This window comes from Salmo salar, chromosome ssa05, assembly GCF_905237065.1.
Source record: "Salmo salar chromosome ssa05, Ssal_v3.1, whole genome shotgun sequence".
NCBI classification, from domain to species: Eukaryota; Metazoa; Chordata; class Actinopteri; order Salmoniformes; family Salmonidae; genus Salmo; species Salmo salar.
Window position 1 is genome coordinate 77,907,507 of NC_059446.1, and position 18,279 is coordinate 77,925,785.

Here is an 18,279-nt window from a genome sequence, read left to right on the forward strand (position 1 = left end):
TTAACGTACTTTGGTGCGTTTAAAAAAAAATAGAACTGTTTGGCCATAATGACCATTGTTATGTTTGGAGGAAAAGGGGGAAGCTTGCAAGCCGAAGAACACCATCCCAACCGTGAAGCACAGAGGTGGCAGCATCATGTTGTGAGGGTGCTTTGCTGCAGGAGGGACTGGTGCACTTCACAAAATAGATGGCATCATGGGAAGGAAAATTATGTGGATATGTTGAAGCAACATCTCAAGACATCAGTCAGGAAGTTAAAGCTTGGTCGCAAATGGGTCTTCCAAATGGACAATGACCCCAAGCATACTTCCAAAGTTGTGGCAAAATGATTTAAGGACAACAAAGTCAAGGTATTGGAGTGGCCATCACAAAGCCTTGACCTCAACCCTATAGAAAATCTGTGGGCAGAACTGAAAAAGCGTGTGTGAGCAAGGAGGCCTACAAACCTGACTCAGTTACACCAGCTCTGTCAGGAGGAATGGGCCAAAATTCACTCAATTTATTGTGGCAAGCTTTTGGAAGGCTACCCAAAACGTTTGACCCAAGTTAAACAATTTAAAGGCAATGCTACCAAATACTAATTGAGTGTATGTAAACTTCTGACCCACTGGGAATGTGATGAAAGAAATAAAAGCTGAAATAAATCATTCTCTCTACTATTCTGACATTTCACATTCTTACAATAAAGTGGTGATCCTAACTGACCTAAGACAGGGAGTTTTTACTTGGATTAAAAGTCAGGAATTGTGAAAAACTGAGTTTAAATGTATTTGGCTAAGGTGTATGCAAACTTCCGACTTCAACTGTATATTTATTTATTTCTCCACAAAAGTAGTGCACACCATCTTTAATAGTGCTGTATTAGCGGACTGATATAGCATCTGTAACGCGCCAAAAAAATTTCTCCAGCACCCACCCTCAAATATATTCTTTAACAATTTTATTTCTACCATGAATGAAAATATAAAGCAGCCTCCACTCTCCCAAACTACTTCCTATGTCTATGCACACAAGTACAATAAGGCATCACATTTATTTCAACAGAAATGCAAACTAAGAGTGTAAGTTATGTATGTGCGTTTGTGTAGGTATCTGAACTGTACAGAACAGGAAAGACCATTAAACGCATCGACCGACCATCTACAGAGGAGCAGGCAAACAAGTAAGTCACACACTCACAGTGAACACACACAAAGTCAAATCAAATGTTATTGGCCGAATACAACAGGTGTAGACAGTGTAATGCTTACTGACGAGCCCATTCCCTACAGTGCAGAGTTAGAATAAGACAAATATTTACTCAATAAAAAGGAAATAGTAACACAATAACAACAATAACGAGGCTAAATACGAGGAGTACCTGTACCGAGTCAATGTGCAGGTGAGACTCTAAAGACAGATTTTACATTTAAATAAGTTGAGATAAAAGAATGCATGTAAATGTGAACATGAATGAATGCCTCCACTTCAGTTTACTCTGACGTTTTTTCTTGCACTGATTTATGAAATGATTTATGAAAACTGACTTGATAGGTTGATGTCCTCATTGTGGTTTTACAGGCGTTTTTTGAGTTATGTACACACGTTATTAGAATAGTTATGAAATAAATGCACAATGTTATATTTGGTAACACTTGCTTATTTTCCAACGACTCCAACCCCATTCGATGCATTGAACGGATGTGGGTGGATCAATATCTACATACGGTTGCTAATTATAAACACTTACAAACGCTCTGAGGAAGGCCTTGAGGTCGATACGTAAAGTTATTAAAGAGCAGTGATACTATCAAGATCAGTGTGTGGGTTTCCTCTTTTTCTCATCTTATTCAGCTGTTACCATTCACCTGCAACACAGATGGCTCAGATGAACATTTTAAATAAGTTATTCTGTCTGCAATACATACACACACAGGTGTTTTCTTTGTGTGTGTGTCCCTGTCAGGTGTGTTTGTGTGGTGAAGAAGTTCCTGTGTGTGAACCTTGAGGACCAGAGTGTGGATCTGCAGCGCTACATGAAGGAGGAGCTGCTTCCCTCTGGAGGAGACCTGCTCTAACAGCAACACTACTGTATACCAGTACTACTGTTGTCTATCTAACAGCAACACTACTGTATACCAGTACTACTGTTGTCTATCTAACAGCAACACTACTGTATACCAGTACTACTGTTGTCTATCTAACAGCAACACTACTGTATACCAGTACTACTGTTGTCTATCTAACAGCAACACTACTGTATACCAGTACTACTGTTGTCTATCTAACAGCAACACTACTGTATACCAGTACTACTGTTGTCTATGTAACAGCAACACTACTGTATACCAGTACTACTGTTGTCTATGGAACAGCAACACTACTGTATACCAGTACTACTGTTGTCTATGTAACAGCAACACTACTGTATACAAGTACTACTGTTGTCTATCTAACAGCAACACTACTGTATACCAGTACTACTGTTGTCTATCTAACAGCAACACTATTGTATACTAGTTTTTCTGTTGTCTATGTAACAGCAACACTACTGTATACCAGTACTACTGTTGTCTATGTAACAGCAACACTACTGTATACCAGTACTACTGTTGTCAATGGGAGATACACTAAAACACTGTCCAGTATGACCTCAGCTTCACTGACTGTAAGAGGAAGTTGCCCCAAGATGCTGATGGATTTAGAGAGGTTAAGATGATCCTAGATCTGTGCCTATGGGTCTGAGAGATTGATGCATACTACTTTAGGATTTACCATAACACTAAAGTCAATGGGAGATACTGTAGTATTCTCTATGGAATATTTCAGTTTGGAGGAGAACATAAAAGTAATTTTAACGTGTTTAAAATATCCCAACCAAGATTGAGGACAATGTAAATTCGTATTACGTTATTCACAGTTACAATTCAGAATGTTCAATAAATATGATAGAAAATAAAATCCAGTCTCCTTTTCTAGTTTATGCCAACAACAGAATGAGAAAATTACATTTATTCAAAATTGAATTCCATAAAACCATCTAACCAATTTTGCCCAAGCCCAGAGTCAGCTTCTAAGGTTTGAACATGAGACTTTTGCCTCAGTCTGGCACATCCACATATGTTAATTACTGTCCATATTCCTCGACAAATAAACACAGAATATTAACAGAATTAAGAAAATTGAATAAAGGTGAGCTGCTGGGGACTTTATGATGCATGGTGGTTATTGTAGTCTGTTGAAGGTGAGGATCATGGTTATTATAGTCACTGTCGGGGAGAGGAGTGTGTTGAGGGGTAGTGTGTGTCCGGTGTTGCAGAAGTGTGTGTCACAGCAGTGCCTGGTCATCACGTAGATGGTTGTGTTGGAGAAGATCTCCACATTGGTCACCAGCTCACACTCCTTCGCCTTGACACAGCCCAGCAACTTAACATCCAACACATCACCTACAGAAACACACACACACACTGTTAACACACATAGACACTGTCAACACACTAATACGCCCCTCTTCACATTTCTCTGCCAAAAATCCACAAAACCCAGCACCGTAATGTCCCACACACACACAGAAACACTCACACACAGCCCCCACACACAGAGAAACACTCACACACAGCCCCCACACACACACACACACACAGAAACACCCACACACAGCCCCCACACACAGAGAAACACTCACACACAGCCCCCACACACACACACACAAAGAAACACTCACACACAGCCCCCACACACAGAGAAACACTCACACACAGCCCCCACACACAGAGAAACACTCACACACAGCCCCCACACACACAGAAACACTCACACACAGCCCCCCCACACACAGAAACACTCACACACAGCCCCCCACACACAGAAACACTCACACACAGCCCCCACACACACAGAAACACTCACACACAGCCCCCACACACAGAGAATCACTCACACAGCCCCCACACACAGAGAAACACTCACACACAGCCCCCACACACAGAAACACCCACACACAGCCCCCACACACACAGAAACACCCACACACAGCCCCCCACACACACAGAAACACCCACACACAGCCCCCACACACACAGAAACACCCACACACAGCCCCCACACACACAGAAACACCCACACACAGCCCCCACACACACAGAAACACCCACACACAGCCCCCACACACACAGAAACACTCACACACAGCCCCCACACACACACACACACACACACACACAGCCCCCACACACACACACACACACACACACACACAGCCCCACACACACACACACACAGCAACACACACACACACAGCCCCACACACACACAGAAACACCCACACACAGCCCCCACACATACACACACAGCCCCCCCACACACACAGAAACACCCACACACAGCCCCCACACACACACAGCCCCCCACACACACAGACACACACACACAGCCCCCACACACACACACACACACACCACACACAGCCCCCCACACACACAGAAACACACACACAGCCCCACACACACACACACACACACACAGCCCCCCACACACACAGAACACACACACAGCCCCCACACACACAGAAACACCCACACACACACACACACACAGCCCCACACACACACACACACACAGCACACACACACACACACACACACACAGCCCCACACACACACACACACACAGACACACACAGCCCCCACACAACACACACACAGCCCCCCACACACAGAAACACCCACACAGCCCCCACACACACAAACACACACACACAGCCCCCCACACACACACACACACACCCACACACACAGAAACACCCACACACAGCCCCCACACACACACACACAGCCCCCACACACACACACACAGCCCCACACACACACACACACAGCCCCCCACACACACAGAAACACCCACACACAGCCGCCCCACACACACAGAAACACCCACACACACATTAACATTCACACATAGCCCCACACACACACACACACACAGCCCCCCACACACACAGAAACACACACACAAACACACAGAACACACACACACAGCCCCCCACACACAGAAACACACACACACACACACAGAAACACCCACACAGCCCCCACACACACAGAAACACCCACACAGCCCCCCACACACACACAGAAACACTGACACACAGCCCCCCCACACACACACATAAAACACACACACACACAGAAACACCCACACACAGCCCCCACACACACACAAACACCCACACACAGCCGCCACACACACACACAGCCCCCACACACACACACAGAAACACCCCACACACAGCCCCCACACACACACACAAACACAGCCCCCACACACACACACACACACCCACACACAGCCCCACACACACACAGACAAACACCCACACACAGCCCCCACACACACACACAAACACCCACACACAGCCCCCACACACACACAGAAACACCCACACACAGCCCCACACACACCACACACACACACACACACACACACAGCCCCCACACACACACACACACCACACACAGCCCCCCACACACAGCCCCACACACACACACACAAACACACACACACACAGCCCCCACACACACAGACAGAAACACCCACACACAGCCCCCACACACACACACAGAAACACTCACACACAACCCCCACACACACACAGAAACACTCACACACAGAAACACCCACACACAGAAACACCCAGCACCCGCCGGCCATGTCTATCCATGTGACCCACCTGCCTTCCCTCGGCCAGTGTAGCACTTCTCCCCGATGTTGCAGTTGGTTTTGGTGGTGTAGCAGGCATCCCAGAAGCCCAGGTCACAGCGGAAACACTGCAGAGGCCCCTCCTCCCATTGCTCCTCCTGATCATCCTCATCTGGGACCACAGGGTAATATCATATACAGTACACTCTCACACAGGGACATAATCGCTACAAGTCATGAGTGCTATATTGATTTATTGATAGAATTGATCATTTAAAGTCAAAGGCTGCTCCTGACGGAGACAACATTACATACATAAAAAAAACTACTTTTACTTCACTACATTCCTAAAGAAAATGATGTACTTTTTCCTCCATACATTTTCCCTGACACCCAAAAGTAGGACAGGAAAATGGTCTAATTCACAAACTTATCAAGAGAACATCCCTAGTCATCCCTACTGCCTCTGATCTGGTAGACTCACTAAACACATGTTTCCTTTGTAAATGATGTCTGCATGTTGGAGTGTGCCCCTGGCTATCCGTAAATTAAAAAAATAAGAAAAGGCTGCCGTCTTGTTCGCTTAACATAAGGAATTTGAAATTATTTATAATTTTTAATCAAGTAGTATTTTACTGGGTGACTTTCACTTGAGTCATTTTATTTTAAGTTATCTTTACTTTTACTCAAGTATGACAATTGGGTACTTTTTCCACCACTGCTTATTCTGAGTTTTCTGAAGCTTATTCTTGAGGCACACACAAAATCTATTATCCAATCAAAATGACACTGCACAAGGAGCCCTGCCAGTGTCTGCAGTATTTTCCTATCATGAAAACATTATTTCCTAGCCAGAAACTTTACTTTTTGGTTAACCTTGGGGAGAGATTTTAAGGCCATACTCTCACCTGATGGGTCACTATCTTACTCACATCCAAGGTAGCTCACGGTAACCACTGTGTCTATAGCAGACCACAGAAGACTGTGTCTATAGCAGACCACAGAAGACTGTGTCTATAGCAGACCACAGAAGACTGTGTCTATAGCAGACCACAGAAGACTGTGTCTATAGCAGACCACAGAAGACTGTGTCTATAGCAGACCACAGAAGACTGTGTCTATAGCAGACTACAGAAGACTGTGTCTATAGCAGACTACAGAAGACTGTGTCTATAGCAGACTACAGAAGACTGTGTCTATAGCAGACTACAGAAGACTGTGTCTATAGCAGACTACAGAAGACTGTGTCTATAGCAGACTACAGAAGACTGTGTCTATAGTAGACTACAGAACACTGTGTCTATAGTAGACTACAGAACACTGTGTCTATAGTAGACTACAGAAGAATGTGTATAGTGCACCAAGATGTTACAGTAAGAGGGGAAACTAAAGTAGTTTAGTCAGGTAATTTTCTTAGGTAGCTTGTGTTCATCTGCCAGCAGTATACCACAATGCATCCCTCTACTGAAAAGCATTAATGGTGGATGAGGTAAGTTTGTAAAGCACTTTGAGCACCTACGGTAGGTGGAAATTAGGTTTAGGTGGTAAGTCTAACCCTATGTACACATTAGGGTTAGACTTACTGCTTATAGCTAGTCCAGCTATACTGTTGTTCCATTACCACCTAACATGGCCATCCACCTCTGGTGGGAGCAGCTCCTAGTGCTAATCCAAACCCTGAGTTTCAGTGATGTTCCTAATCTCTGGTCATCAGCCCCTCTCATCCTGTTAGCTTGTTAGCCCCTGCCAGCTCAGGTGAACACTAATTGGCTAGAGGGTTGGGGTTGCACAAACTCACCAACTAGAACTAGGAAGTATTTCATCCAGTGTTTGCTATATCACTGGGTTGGAACAAAGACCTGCATGCACACACCAGGACTACGGTGGACCTAATGATTACTAAATGGATTATAATAGCTACCTAAAACTAATTCCAGTAATCATCCCAAACCAGAGAAGGCTGGTGGGAGGAGCTATAGGAGGACAGGCTCATTGTGATGTCTGGAATGGAATCAATGGATTGGTATCAAACACATCAAACATATGACAACCATGTTTGACTCTGTTCCATTCATTCCATTCCTCCTATAGCTCATCCCACCAGCCTCCTCTGTCCCAAACATAGAGTCACCCAATTCAACCTCAACTTAACTCTCTTCCAGTAATTATCTTCTCTTCCAGTAATCATCCCAAACGTAGTCACCCAACCCAACATTTTTTCAGGAAAAAAAGCACAACTACCTTCAGGATAGTGACTGCAGGACTGGTGGAGGTGGTTAAATACATGAAAAGCCCATCCTCTTCAATCAGAACAATCCCAGTATTTGTATAAAACTGATACATTTGTGTAATATCATATAATTATTTTCGTAGTGAATATGTTCATGGAGGCTCTGTGTAGCTACAATGTCATGTTTATGTTCCTATTGACGTGTTATGTATGCTTTATGAACACACATTTAAAAATATATATATCTTAAATGTGCTGTAGCAGTTTGGAGTTTTTTATTTTATGTATTTAACCTTTATTTAACTAGGCAAGTCAGTTAAGAACAAATTCTTATTTACAATGACCTGGGTCTGTAGTTGGTGTTAAACAACATCATGATTATAACATTTCAATTTTATGTCCCCCACCTTCTGTGTGAAAAACTTCACATCCCATACCTAAAGTATAGCCTACCTAAATACTATGACCCAGATCAGAGAAAGACCAATTCATCTCGATTTACCTGCAGAAGCTGTTAACATCGCCAGGGCAAAAACACAGAGCATCAATCCCCTCATTTCAGAAATAAATCCTTCAAACTATCCAGAGAAGGGCCAGTTGAGACCACAAAACGAGGAGTGTCCCTGAGGAAGTCAATGAGCTCCATTGTGACAGTAGGAGCAGGCACCCCTGTAGCTAGAATTGGATTAAGACGCATTATACCTGTCTATTCTCACAGACCAATCACTGTTGTTGTCAGAGGCAACACTGCGCAAGGCATCCGGAGCAGAGAGGTAAAGACAGAGGCTCTCTATAAGCTGTCTATATATAGACAGCTTATAGAGAGCCTCTGTCTTTACCTCTCTGCTCCGGATGGCTTGCCCACTGATCCGGAGCATGTTATTGCAGTAGTGGAAAAAGTACCCAATTGTCATACTTGAGTAAAAGTAAAGATACCTTAATACAAAATGACGTGCGTAAAAGTCACCCAGTAAAATACTTGAGTATCAAAAGTAAATGTAATTGCTCAAATATACTTAAGTATCAAAAGTAAATGTATAAATAATTTCATATTCCTTATATTAAGCAAACCAGACGGCATAATTTTCTTGGTTTTTTAATAGTCAGGTCACACTGGTAAATAGTAAAGTACAGATACCCCCAAAAACGACTTCATTAGTACTTTAAAGTATTTTTACACAACTGTGTTATTGTAAAGCTAAGACATTTAGTTAACCAATCGGCTCAGACAAAGATCTGTCTGTAACTAGTCTGGGCTATTTCACTAGCTCATGAAAATATCTGTACTTCCCCCCATATTAAACTAACACATTAGCATCATCAGAGAGAATGTTTTTTTGAGAAACAGCTGTTGGATTCTTAGAAATACTCCTTATGTGGGATCTAAATACTTATTTGATTGAACCTTTATTTTGACAGGGAGTCATGCTGAGACCACGGTTTGTTTTACAGATGAGCCCTGTATTTACAAAAATACACTACGAAAAGCAAAAAATATGGATTTAAAGTTACAAAGGAAAGAACAGATGGAGAGGATTAGGGTATCTCGCAGGGCCGCTGGAAAAAGCCTGTTACACTTCATTATTTCATGAACATGTTTAAACACCTCAAAGGGAATACTGGGATGGCCTAAATCAACAATGAGGGTTAGATGACTAATGGACATCTGTACTTGACTGAATGGTCTACCACATGAAGAGGGGCGCTATTGAAATCCTACTTTATGTTAAGGTGTTAACTGTGGGTCCCAGGTGTCCCAGGTGTTGTTGCTGTGGGTCCCAGGTGTCCCAGGTGTTGTTGCTGTGGGTCCCAGGTGTCCCAAGTGTTGTTGCTGTGGGTCCCAGCTGTCCCAGTTGTTGTTGCTGTAGGTCCCAGGTGTCCCAGGTGTTATTGCTGTGGGTCCCAGGTGTCCCAGGTGTTATTGCTGTGGGTCCCAGGTGTCCCAGGTGTTGTTGCTGTGGGTCCCAGGTGTTGTTGCTGTGGGTCCCAGGTGTTGTTGCTGTGGGTCCCAGGTGTCCCAGGTGTTGTTGCTGTGGGTCCCAGGTGTCCCAGGTGTTGTTGCTGTGGGTTACAGGTGTCCCAGGTGTTGTTGCTGTGGGTTACAGGTGTCACAGGTGTTGTTGCTGTGGGTTACAGGTGTCACAGGTGTTGTTGCTGTGTGTCACAGGTGTCCCAGGTGCTGTTGCTGTGGGTTACAGGTGTCCCAGGTGTTGTTGCTGTGGGTTACAGGTGTCACAGGTGTTGTTGCTGTGTGTCACAGGTGTCCCAGGTGTTGTTGCTGTGTGTCACAGGTGTCCCAGGTGTTGTTGCTGTGGGTTACAGGTGTCCCAGGTGTTGTTGCTGTGTGTTACAGGTGTCCCAGGTGTTGTTGCTGTGGGTCACAGGTGTTGTTGCTGTGGGTCCCAGGTGTTGTTGCTGTGGGTCCCAGGTGTCCCAGGTGTTGTTGCTGTGGGTTACCGGTGTCCCAGGTGTTGTTGCTGTGGGTCACAGGTGTTGTTGCTGTGGGTCACAGGTGTCCCGGGTGTTGTTGCTGTGGGTCCCAGGTGTCCCGGGTGTTGTTGCTGTGGTCCCAGGTGTTGTTGCTGTGGGTCCCAGGTGTTGTTGCTGTGGGTCCCAGGTGTTGTTGCTGTGGGTCCCAGGTGTTGTTGCTGTGGGTCCCAGGTGTTGTTGCTGTGGGTCACAGGTGTCCCAGGTGTTGTTGCTGTGGGTTACAGGTGTCCCAGGTGTTGTTGCTGTGTGTTACAGGTGTCCCAGGTGTTGTTGCTGTGGGTCCCAGGTGTCCCAGGTGTTGTTGCTGTGGGTCCCAGGTGTCCCAGGTGTTGTTGCTGTGGGTCCCAGGTGTTGTTGCTGTGGGTCCCAGGTGTTTTCTGGGGTCCCAGGTGTTGTTGCTGTGGGTCACAGGTGTCCCAGGTGTTGTTGCTGTGGGTTACAGGTGTCCCAGGTGTTGTTGCTGTGGGTTACAGGTGTCCCAGCTGTTGTTGCTGTGGGTTACAGGTGTCCCAGCTGTTGTTGCTGTGGGTTACAGGTGTCACAGGTGTTGTTGCTGTGGGTTACAGGTGTCACAGGTGTTGTTGCTGTGTGTCACAGGTGTCCCAGGTGTTGTTGCTGTGGGTTACAGGTGTCCCAGGTTGAAACACTAACTTGAGATCCTGACTATCTACTGATCAATGGGATATTTGCACAAAGTTGTGATTTGCATGTTAGGATTGATGTTATGATTCAGCCCTCTGTCTCTGGTCCTGTAACCCCAGTAGGGTCTCCCTCCTCGGTAAACACGTCTGACTCAGCGAGGAGTTAAGCAGCTTAGAGACAGTGCTCCCAGTCCCACCGGGGGGGGCTACAGTACTGATCCTGCATAAACTCTAATAAAATGTATGACTGACATTAGAGGGAGACTAAAACAACTGTCCTGTTTGTGGGATTGCGTAACACAGAGCCAGACAGACAGTTAAACAAACCTAGGCAACAGCAAGAGCAGAAATACAATGCACAGGTTATCTCCATGTGGGACAGAGAGGGTGTGTGTGTGTGTGTGTGTGTGTGTGTGTGTGTGTGTGTGTGTGTGTGTGTGTGTGTGTGTGTGTGTGTGTGTGTGTGTGTGTTATGGGAGGCCATAGGTGGAGCATTGTGAGAGTAAGTGTTAGGGTCAGGCAGGGATTATACATGTGAATTTAATCTGATGTTCAGGATTACAGACTAGCAATCAAACACTGACTGACCACATAATTCAGCTGCTGCATTAAACTCACAAAAACACACACTTCCCAGTATTAGCATAGTCAGAAGCGAGAAACCAAGTACTGGTTTATCCCTGGTAGTGTCACTGGTGGTGAACCGGGGTAAATGGGTTCAAAAGCAGTACGAGGTGTGTGAGGTTTAGCATGTGTGAAAGCATGCATGCGGTTGTGTGTGTGTGTGTGTGTGTGTGTGTGTGTGTGTGTGTGTGTGTGTGTGTGTGTGTGTGTGTGTGTGTGTGTGTGTGTGTGTGTGTGTGTGTGTGTGTGTGTTGTGCCTGTGTTGTGTAGATGTGTCTGGTCGTGCAGGGCAAGGCAGTCTTGGCGTTCCTCACTAATCTCAACGGCATTATCCCAGCATGTGTCTAAACAACAGAGGAAATACTCTGCAGTCCTGAAATACCAATAAAAAACCCTTGGTCGGTTCCACAGCGTAATTGGAGGCTGGAGGAGAACACTCAGGACAATTAAAATCCCCCCTCCCTCTTCATCTCTGCCTCCTCCTCCTCCCCCCTTTTACTGCATCTGTGTCTGTGGGCTCTATTCAATTAAAGCCACAGTCTAACATCCTAATGGTTTCGTGTACCTTAAAGACCAAAGGTTTGCTGCATACATGCTGCAAAGATATACTTCATATATGCACTGCAAACAGACTACCCACTGGGCACATTTGGTTGAGTTGTCAGCTAACGTGAAATCAACAAAACAAATTCACAATGACATTGGATTTAGGTTAAAAGCTGGGTGGGAAAAGGACGCAATTGCCTTACGTTGATGACGTTTTGCAAATGTTTTGTTGAAATGAAGTGGAACAACGTGGATTCTACCAGTTATTGGCCAGTGGGTAGTAACATCTAACTCAAGTAAAGAGTAAGCATGTGGACAGCCAACAGCCAACTATGAGAAGGCATTCACTTTCTTTTCATTGCTATGATTTCTGTCCATCTCTTGAGCCAAGTTTGAGTGCGTGTAAACAGAAACCCTGAAGGAGAACAGCCATGACAAAGAGTCACTAATATTACCGTAATTTCCGGACTATTAAGCACACCTGAATATAAGCCGCACCCACTGAATTTAAAAATATATATTATTTTGAACATAAATAAGCCGCACATGTCTATAAGCCGCAGGTGCCTACCGGTACATTGAAACAAATGAACTTTACACAGGCTTTAACGAAACACGGCTTGTAACAAAAATAAATAGGCTTTACGAAACACGGCTTGTAACAAAAAAAATCATAATTTGCAGTAAACTTTAGTTGTCTTTTTGCACTGAGTCAATTCCTCACGCTGCTGTTTCCAACGTCTTATCATCGACTCATTAAGACCAAGCTCCCGTGCAGCAGCTCTATTTCCTTTTCCAACAGCCAGATCAATCGCCTTCAACTTGAAAGCTGCATCATATGCATTTCTCCGTGTCTTTGCCATGATGAGGGTGACAAAATGACTACTGTAATCAGAATGATGGGAAGTTTGAGAGCGCTCGATTTAATCTAAACAGTAAACAAAAAAGTTGTTTGACCTTAACCCGTTCGGCAATTTCATTGGTCTAATGAAAGCTTCATGCCGGCAAAAAACTGAGCACGTCACAGAATGTGGTTTTTTTTGGAAAAAAAAAATTGAAAGCGGGAAAAATCCATATATTAGCCGCGTCATTGTTTAAGCCTCGATGTTCAAAGCCTGGGAAAAAAGTTGCGGCTTATAGTCCGGAATTTACGGTAGATAAAACTTTGAGTTACAGTTAAAACGACATCATGAATCAAAGTTCTCCAAAGCAGCCTGTTCCATAGCGGAATGTCTGGCCGTATTTAGTGTGTACGTGCATCATTCAGAATGGCACCACAGTCACTGTCTGCAGCGGAATCCTCCCCCAAGCCCAAATACAGTCAAACACCCCTGAGAGAGACTTTACTACCCAACAACAAGCTGACGTCACCTAGCCCTGTCTCCCCCTGGCCCTGTCCGTCCTAGAGGGGTAGAGAGAGATGCCCAACACACTCCACTGCATCTACAGCCTATAGAAACCACAGAGAGAGATGGAGAAATATGTGGTGCATTTATTTAGAAAAGCGTGTACAGATGTGAGTACAGTAGTATCTCAGAGTTGGTGAATAGAGTGGATAGGGGAGCCTGTCTGGACGTTATAGTTGATCTCACTGGAGTTACAGGAGTCAGAGTACACAGAGGAGGGAGCTGGGGAGGGACAGGAGGAGGGGGGGTCCTGGTGGTGCAGGACTCTGGTCAGCAGGGTTGACCCCCCCTTACCCCCCACCTCTCTGACTCTCTCTTCATGCCCCTGTCCCTCCCCTGGCAGCAGTGAGCCCAGCGCCCCCACAGAGAGAACATTCAACTCTGACCCCTCCTGTCTAGGCACTCTGGGAGGCAGGGGGGGCGGGCACTCAGGGAGAGGGGAGTGTCTGTCTGAGGGCTCTCTCTGGTTCCCCTGTTCCACATCCTCATAATCACGGTTCTCCCGGCGCCGTTCCCTTGTTTTCTTCTGTTTGCGTTTCCCCAACTCCTCAGGGTTCTCAAGGTTCTCACGCTCTCGGTTCTCGCGGTCCCGGTTCTCGTACAGCAGGGTTCCAGCACAGATGAAGATGAACAGGCCGAAGCCCATCACGACAGGGCCGAGCAGTTTCATTCGCTCGCTGTGGGAGCTGCCTCGCCCACCCACAGGGTTAGGGGTGGAGCTAGCGTACCCGGCCACGGCCACAAACATTCCCACCATCACCACGACAACGCCCGCTATTAGCCACGCCCCAGGAGGGGAGCGGAGGCGGAGTCTGACTTCGAGCTCATCCTTCTGTTGCTGTGGGAAGCAGAGTGGGCAGGGCCATGTGGTTTGTGGGCAGGTTGTTTTAGGTGAGTGGGAGGAGTCTTGGGTGCAGACGGTGTTGACCGCTCCAGTGGACCCCGCTGCTGTCATCCTCTACCACAGACTGGATAGACAGAGGACAAGTACAGGAGAGACAGAGAGAGAGGACGAGGACAGGAGAGAGAGGATGAGGACAGGAGAGAAAGCGGGGACAAAGACAGGAGACAGAAAGAGGGAGGACGAGGACAGGAGAAAGAGGCAGGACATGAGAGAGAGAGAGAGAGAGAGAGAGAGAGAGAAGAGCAGGAGAGAGAGGAGGGAGGACGAGAACAGGAGAAAGAGAGAGAAGATGAGGACAGGAGAGAGGACAAGGACAGGAGAGAGAGGGAGGGCGAGGACAGGAGAGAGGATGAGGACAGGAGAAAGAGGGTGGACGAGGACAGGACAGAGAGGACGAGGACAGGAGAGAGAAAGAGGACGAGAACAGGAGAGAGAGAGGACAGGAGAGAGAGAGCGGACGAGGACAGGAGAGAGAGAGGGGACGAGGACATGAGAGAGAGAGGGAGAGGGGACGAGGACAGGAGAGAGAGGGAGGGCGAGGACAGGAGAGAGAGGGAGGGCGAGGACAGTAGAGAGGACGAGGACAGGGGAGAGAGAGGACGAGGGCAGGAGAGGGAGAGAGAGAGAGGACAAGGACAGGAGAGAGGTAATGGGGAAGAGAAAGGGGTTAAATCAGAGGAAGAGAAAAAAGACAGGGGGAAAAGGGTGGGGTGGAGTGAGAGAGGGATTGTTGAGAGTTGACTTTGTAAACAACAGGAAATGACAGAGGTGATAAGAACCCCAGGAGTTAATGAGATGCAGTATGAGTCTCTCGCGCCTCCTTCTAAACTCCACGCTAGGTTACCCTATACACAAGCCCGTTCACTGTAGCCGTCACATTTAAACTCGAACTAAATATTCCACAATAGCCTATGTAAATAATACAATAAAGCGCTGTCAAGACAGACATATCAATGGCGTCCAATTCTGAACTAAATTTATAATATATGGTCCCAGTGGTAACTCTCAATTGACCAAGTCCCAGATGTAGCTTCTATTAGATTTCACATAAAGTAATTTCGTCTGATTTGGGGCTTTCCTTGAACATAACATTCAATCATTCCGTCACTTAAACAAGGAACATGAATGCAAAAAAACGAGACATTTAGTAAAGATTACAAAAAGTTCAGAAATTGTAGATTTTACATAACATTATAAAAAATGATGGCAATAACATCAGTCAAAAACGTTAACCGAAGTGTTGAACTTGTGCAACATTGTAGCAGACCCTCGACAACTTTTCTCTAGAGAGCGGAGTTGCGTTGTCCGATTCCGGATACAATGTAACGGTAATCTTTTAATTTGTGGTTATCTGACACTAAAGCCTTTTTGACATTGGGGATGTCTGAATAATGTTTTAAAAAGTAGTTCAACACTATTGACCAAATACAAACTAAAATGAACAAGTAACACTTGCTTTTCATGTGCTGCGCTGTGATTTTTGAGAACGTTCCGATAATGGTTACTTGCCTGGATTTGGCTGTTGCTCCGTTGTGGACATTTCCGCGTCGCTCCTGCTGCTGACATATCTGGAACTACTTTCTCAACATGATGCCCTTTATTTATTTTGTCCCTACATTAATGTGGTCAACGTTGACTCTTCAGTTCCCTCTTAAAATGTTTTCCCGGAGTTTCACCCCTCAACCAGGCTGCATATTAACATCTGTCCAGCCTCGGTTTAAAGCGGCGAGTAGGCTAATACGGCGCATGCGAGATCTTGGTCCTCATAAATTCCCGATGAGTAAATAGGCCTAAATGTTTCGGTTGCTTATTTGATTTGACTCAATACTGTGCGCACACTTTTCTTTTTGGAATAGTTTGATGTTTCAGAAGCAGTAAGCCAGAGCATTACGCTCTGTGTGTGTTTTTGGGGTTTTAATATCCCAACTAGGGTCATTTTGCTGGACCCCACAAGGAAAAATGCTACTTTAGGTTTAGGGTTTACAGTTAGAATTAGGGATTAGGTCTAGGGGGTTAAGGTTAGGGAAAATAGATTTTTGAATGGGAATCAATTGTTTGGTCCCCACAATAATAGTTAAACAAGACTGTGTGTGTGTGTGTGTTAGCAAGATAAACTGTGTCTGGTTGTGAGGGGTCGTGGGAATCGCTGGCTGGTTTGGGCCAGTCCCACAGGGATCCTTTTAGTTATTATTAGTTAGAACAGCAGTATACTGGGGGGATGAAGGGAGGAGAAGAGGGATTGATAAATAGATTGGTGTGGGCCGGGATGGAGAAAGGCTTATGACATAACCAGGTGTGTCCGTGGACAGGACAGGTGTGTGCTTTAGGTGTGGTGTCAGTTCCTGTGAATCTGAGACATGATACAGACACATCACTGACACTAGGTAATGATGACCACAGATCAGTGTGGTTAACAGATCAGAAGAGTGGATAACCAAGCCCTCAGGCAGTATGCACATTAAAACAATATACAACCCCAAAGACTGCATTTCATTTATTCCATTCCACTCACACACTCCAGCAAACACAAGCCAACATGCACCTTCACGACTCACACCATCTCACAAGCCAACATGCACCTTCACGACTCACACCATCTCACAAGTCAACAGCACTTAACAATGCCCCTTAAATTAAAATACAGAAATCCTGGTTTTGAATATAAACTATATTGTTGATAAACACATTTAAGCTCATTGCAACACACTTCCAAGGTATCGCACGGAGGACATTGACAAAAAACATAGTTTACAAAATTTCACTAAAGCTTTAAAAGATTAATTCCTCAGTTCAATAAAAAAAAAATACATTTTTAATTTCTTGGAAAAGATTGGTATTGATTTGCATAAGCTTCCAAATAACCACTTCCTATAGGGATGCAGGGTGTCACAACCCCAGAGCTATAATACACTATTTACACTGTGTACACAAAGATCAATCAGACCAAATGAAACAGGAAACAATATTCATTCAGAGCAAATTGATGAATTTTCTCTTTCTTTCTTTACATTCCAATTTCATTAGCGTTTTACCATTAGTTCTAAAGCAGGTACATAGAAAAACATCTCTCTTCAGTTGAATTAGTCCTGAAGTCCAGCTTTCCTTAAAGTTACAATGCTATAACATTCACCCTTTTAAATAAACATCTGACTGGCGCGCGCGCGCACGCGCACACACACACACACACACACACACACACACACACACACACACACACACACACACACACACACACACACACACACACACACACAAATCAATCCTCTCCCTCCACCCAAGCCTTGAGACGTGCCAACCTCTTCCTGCCCTGGACATGTAGAGGAATGTATCCATCTGATAGAGGTAAATTACATGGTGATTTTCTTTCACAACAACAAATAAATCAACAAGTATTCAAGTAAAAACATGTATGGACTAATCTGGTTCCATTTGCTCAGGGCTGAGCACCATTTCCTCAACAATTTATTTTTAAAATGATAATATTAAAGGTTGACGCAGCGATTTGACGTAGATGCTGAAAGTAAACAGCATAGTGGATCAATTCCCACAACAACTACGAGCGTTAAAGCGAGAGGCTTAACTTCTCCGCTGTTTTGATTCCTGGTAGCCAGGCCAGGGAACAGTGTGAAGCGAACCCATCCACATCTGAGGGGAGGACGGCTCATAGTAATGTCTGGAATGGAGTGAATGGAACGCTATCAAACACATGGAAACCAATACCATTCCACTGATTCCGTTCCAGCCGTTACTATCAGCCCGTT

The 18,279-nt window shown here is 45.2% G+C and overlaps 2 protein-coding genes across 7 annotated transcripts in view; one reads left to right on the forward strand and one right to left on the reverse strand.

The window, feature by feature from the left end:
* The window catches only part of msh5 (mutS homolog 5), a 19,923-nt gene extending 17,865 nt beyond the window's left edge, over positions 1-2,058 (forward strand). For all 4 annotated transcript variants that reach the window (XM_045719000.1, XM_045718997.1, XM_045718998.1 and 1 more), the window contains 2 exons: positions 1,090-1,163; positions 1,947-2,058. In XM_045719000.1, the coding sequence (XP_045574956.1) occupies positions 1,090-1,163; positions 1,947-2,058 (186 nt within the window). The remainder of the gene's footprint in view (positions 1-1,089; positions 1,164-1,946) is intronic.
* LOC106605954 (sperm acrosome membrane-associated protein 4) lies at positions 925-16,545 on the reverse strand. 3 transcript variants are annotated; one of them, XM_045719003.1, is made up of 3 exons: positions 16,028-16,545; positions 5,709-5,849; positions 925-3,426 (listed from the first exon to the last, which is right to left on the reverse strand). In XM_045719003.1, exons 1-3 carry the CDS (start codon positions 16,056-16,058, stop codon positions 3,206-3,208), a joined length of 393 nt encoding a protein of 130 aa, XP_045574959.1. In that variant the 5' UTR covers positions 16,059-16,545; the 3' UTR covers positions 925-3,205. The 3 variants fall into 3 exon arrangements, with proteins under 3 accessions (XP_045574959.1, XP_045574958.1, XP_014057449.1); XM_045719002.1 differs by lacking the exon at positions 16,028-16,545 and adding an exon at positions 8,410-8,661; XM_014201974.2 differs by lacking the exons at positions 925-3,426; positions 5,709-5,849 and adding an exon at positions 13,686-14,582 and having other exon boundaries at positions 16,028-16,535.
* Positions 16,546-18,279: the final 1,734 nt, after the last annotated feature.

Coding starts and splice junctions, on each gene's coding strand:
- LOC106605954 (XM_014201974.2), bottom strand. CDS start 14,569: ATGACAGCAGCGGGGTCCACTGGAGCGGTCAACACCGTCTGCACCCAA.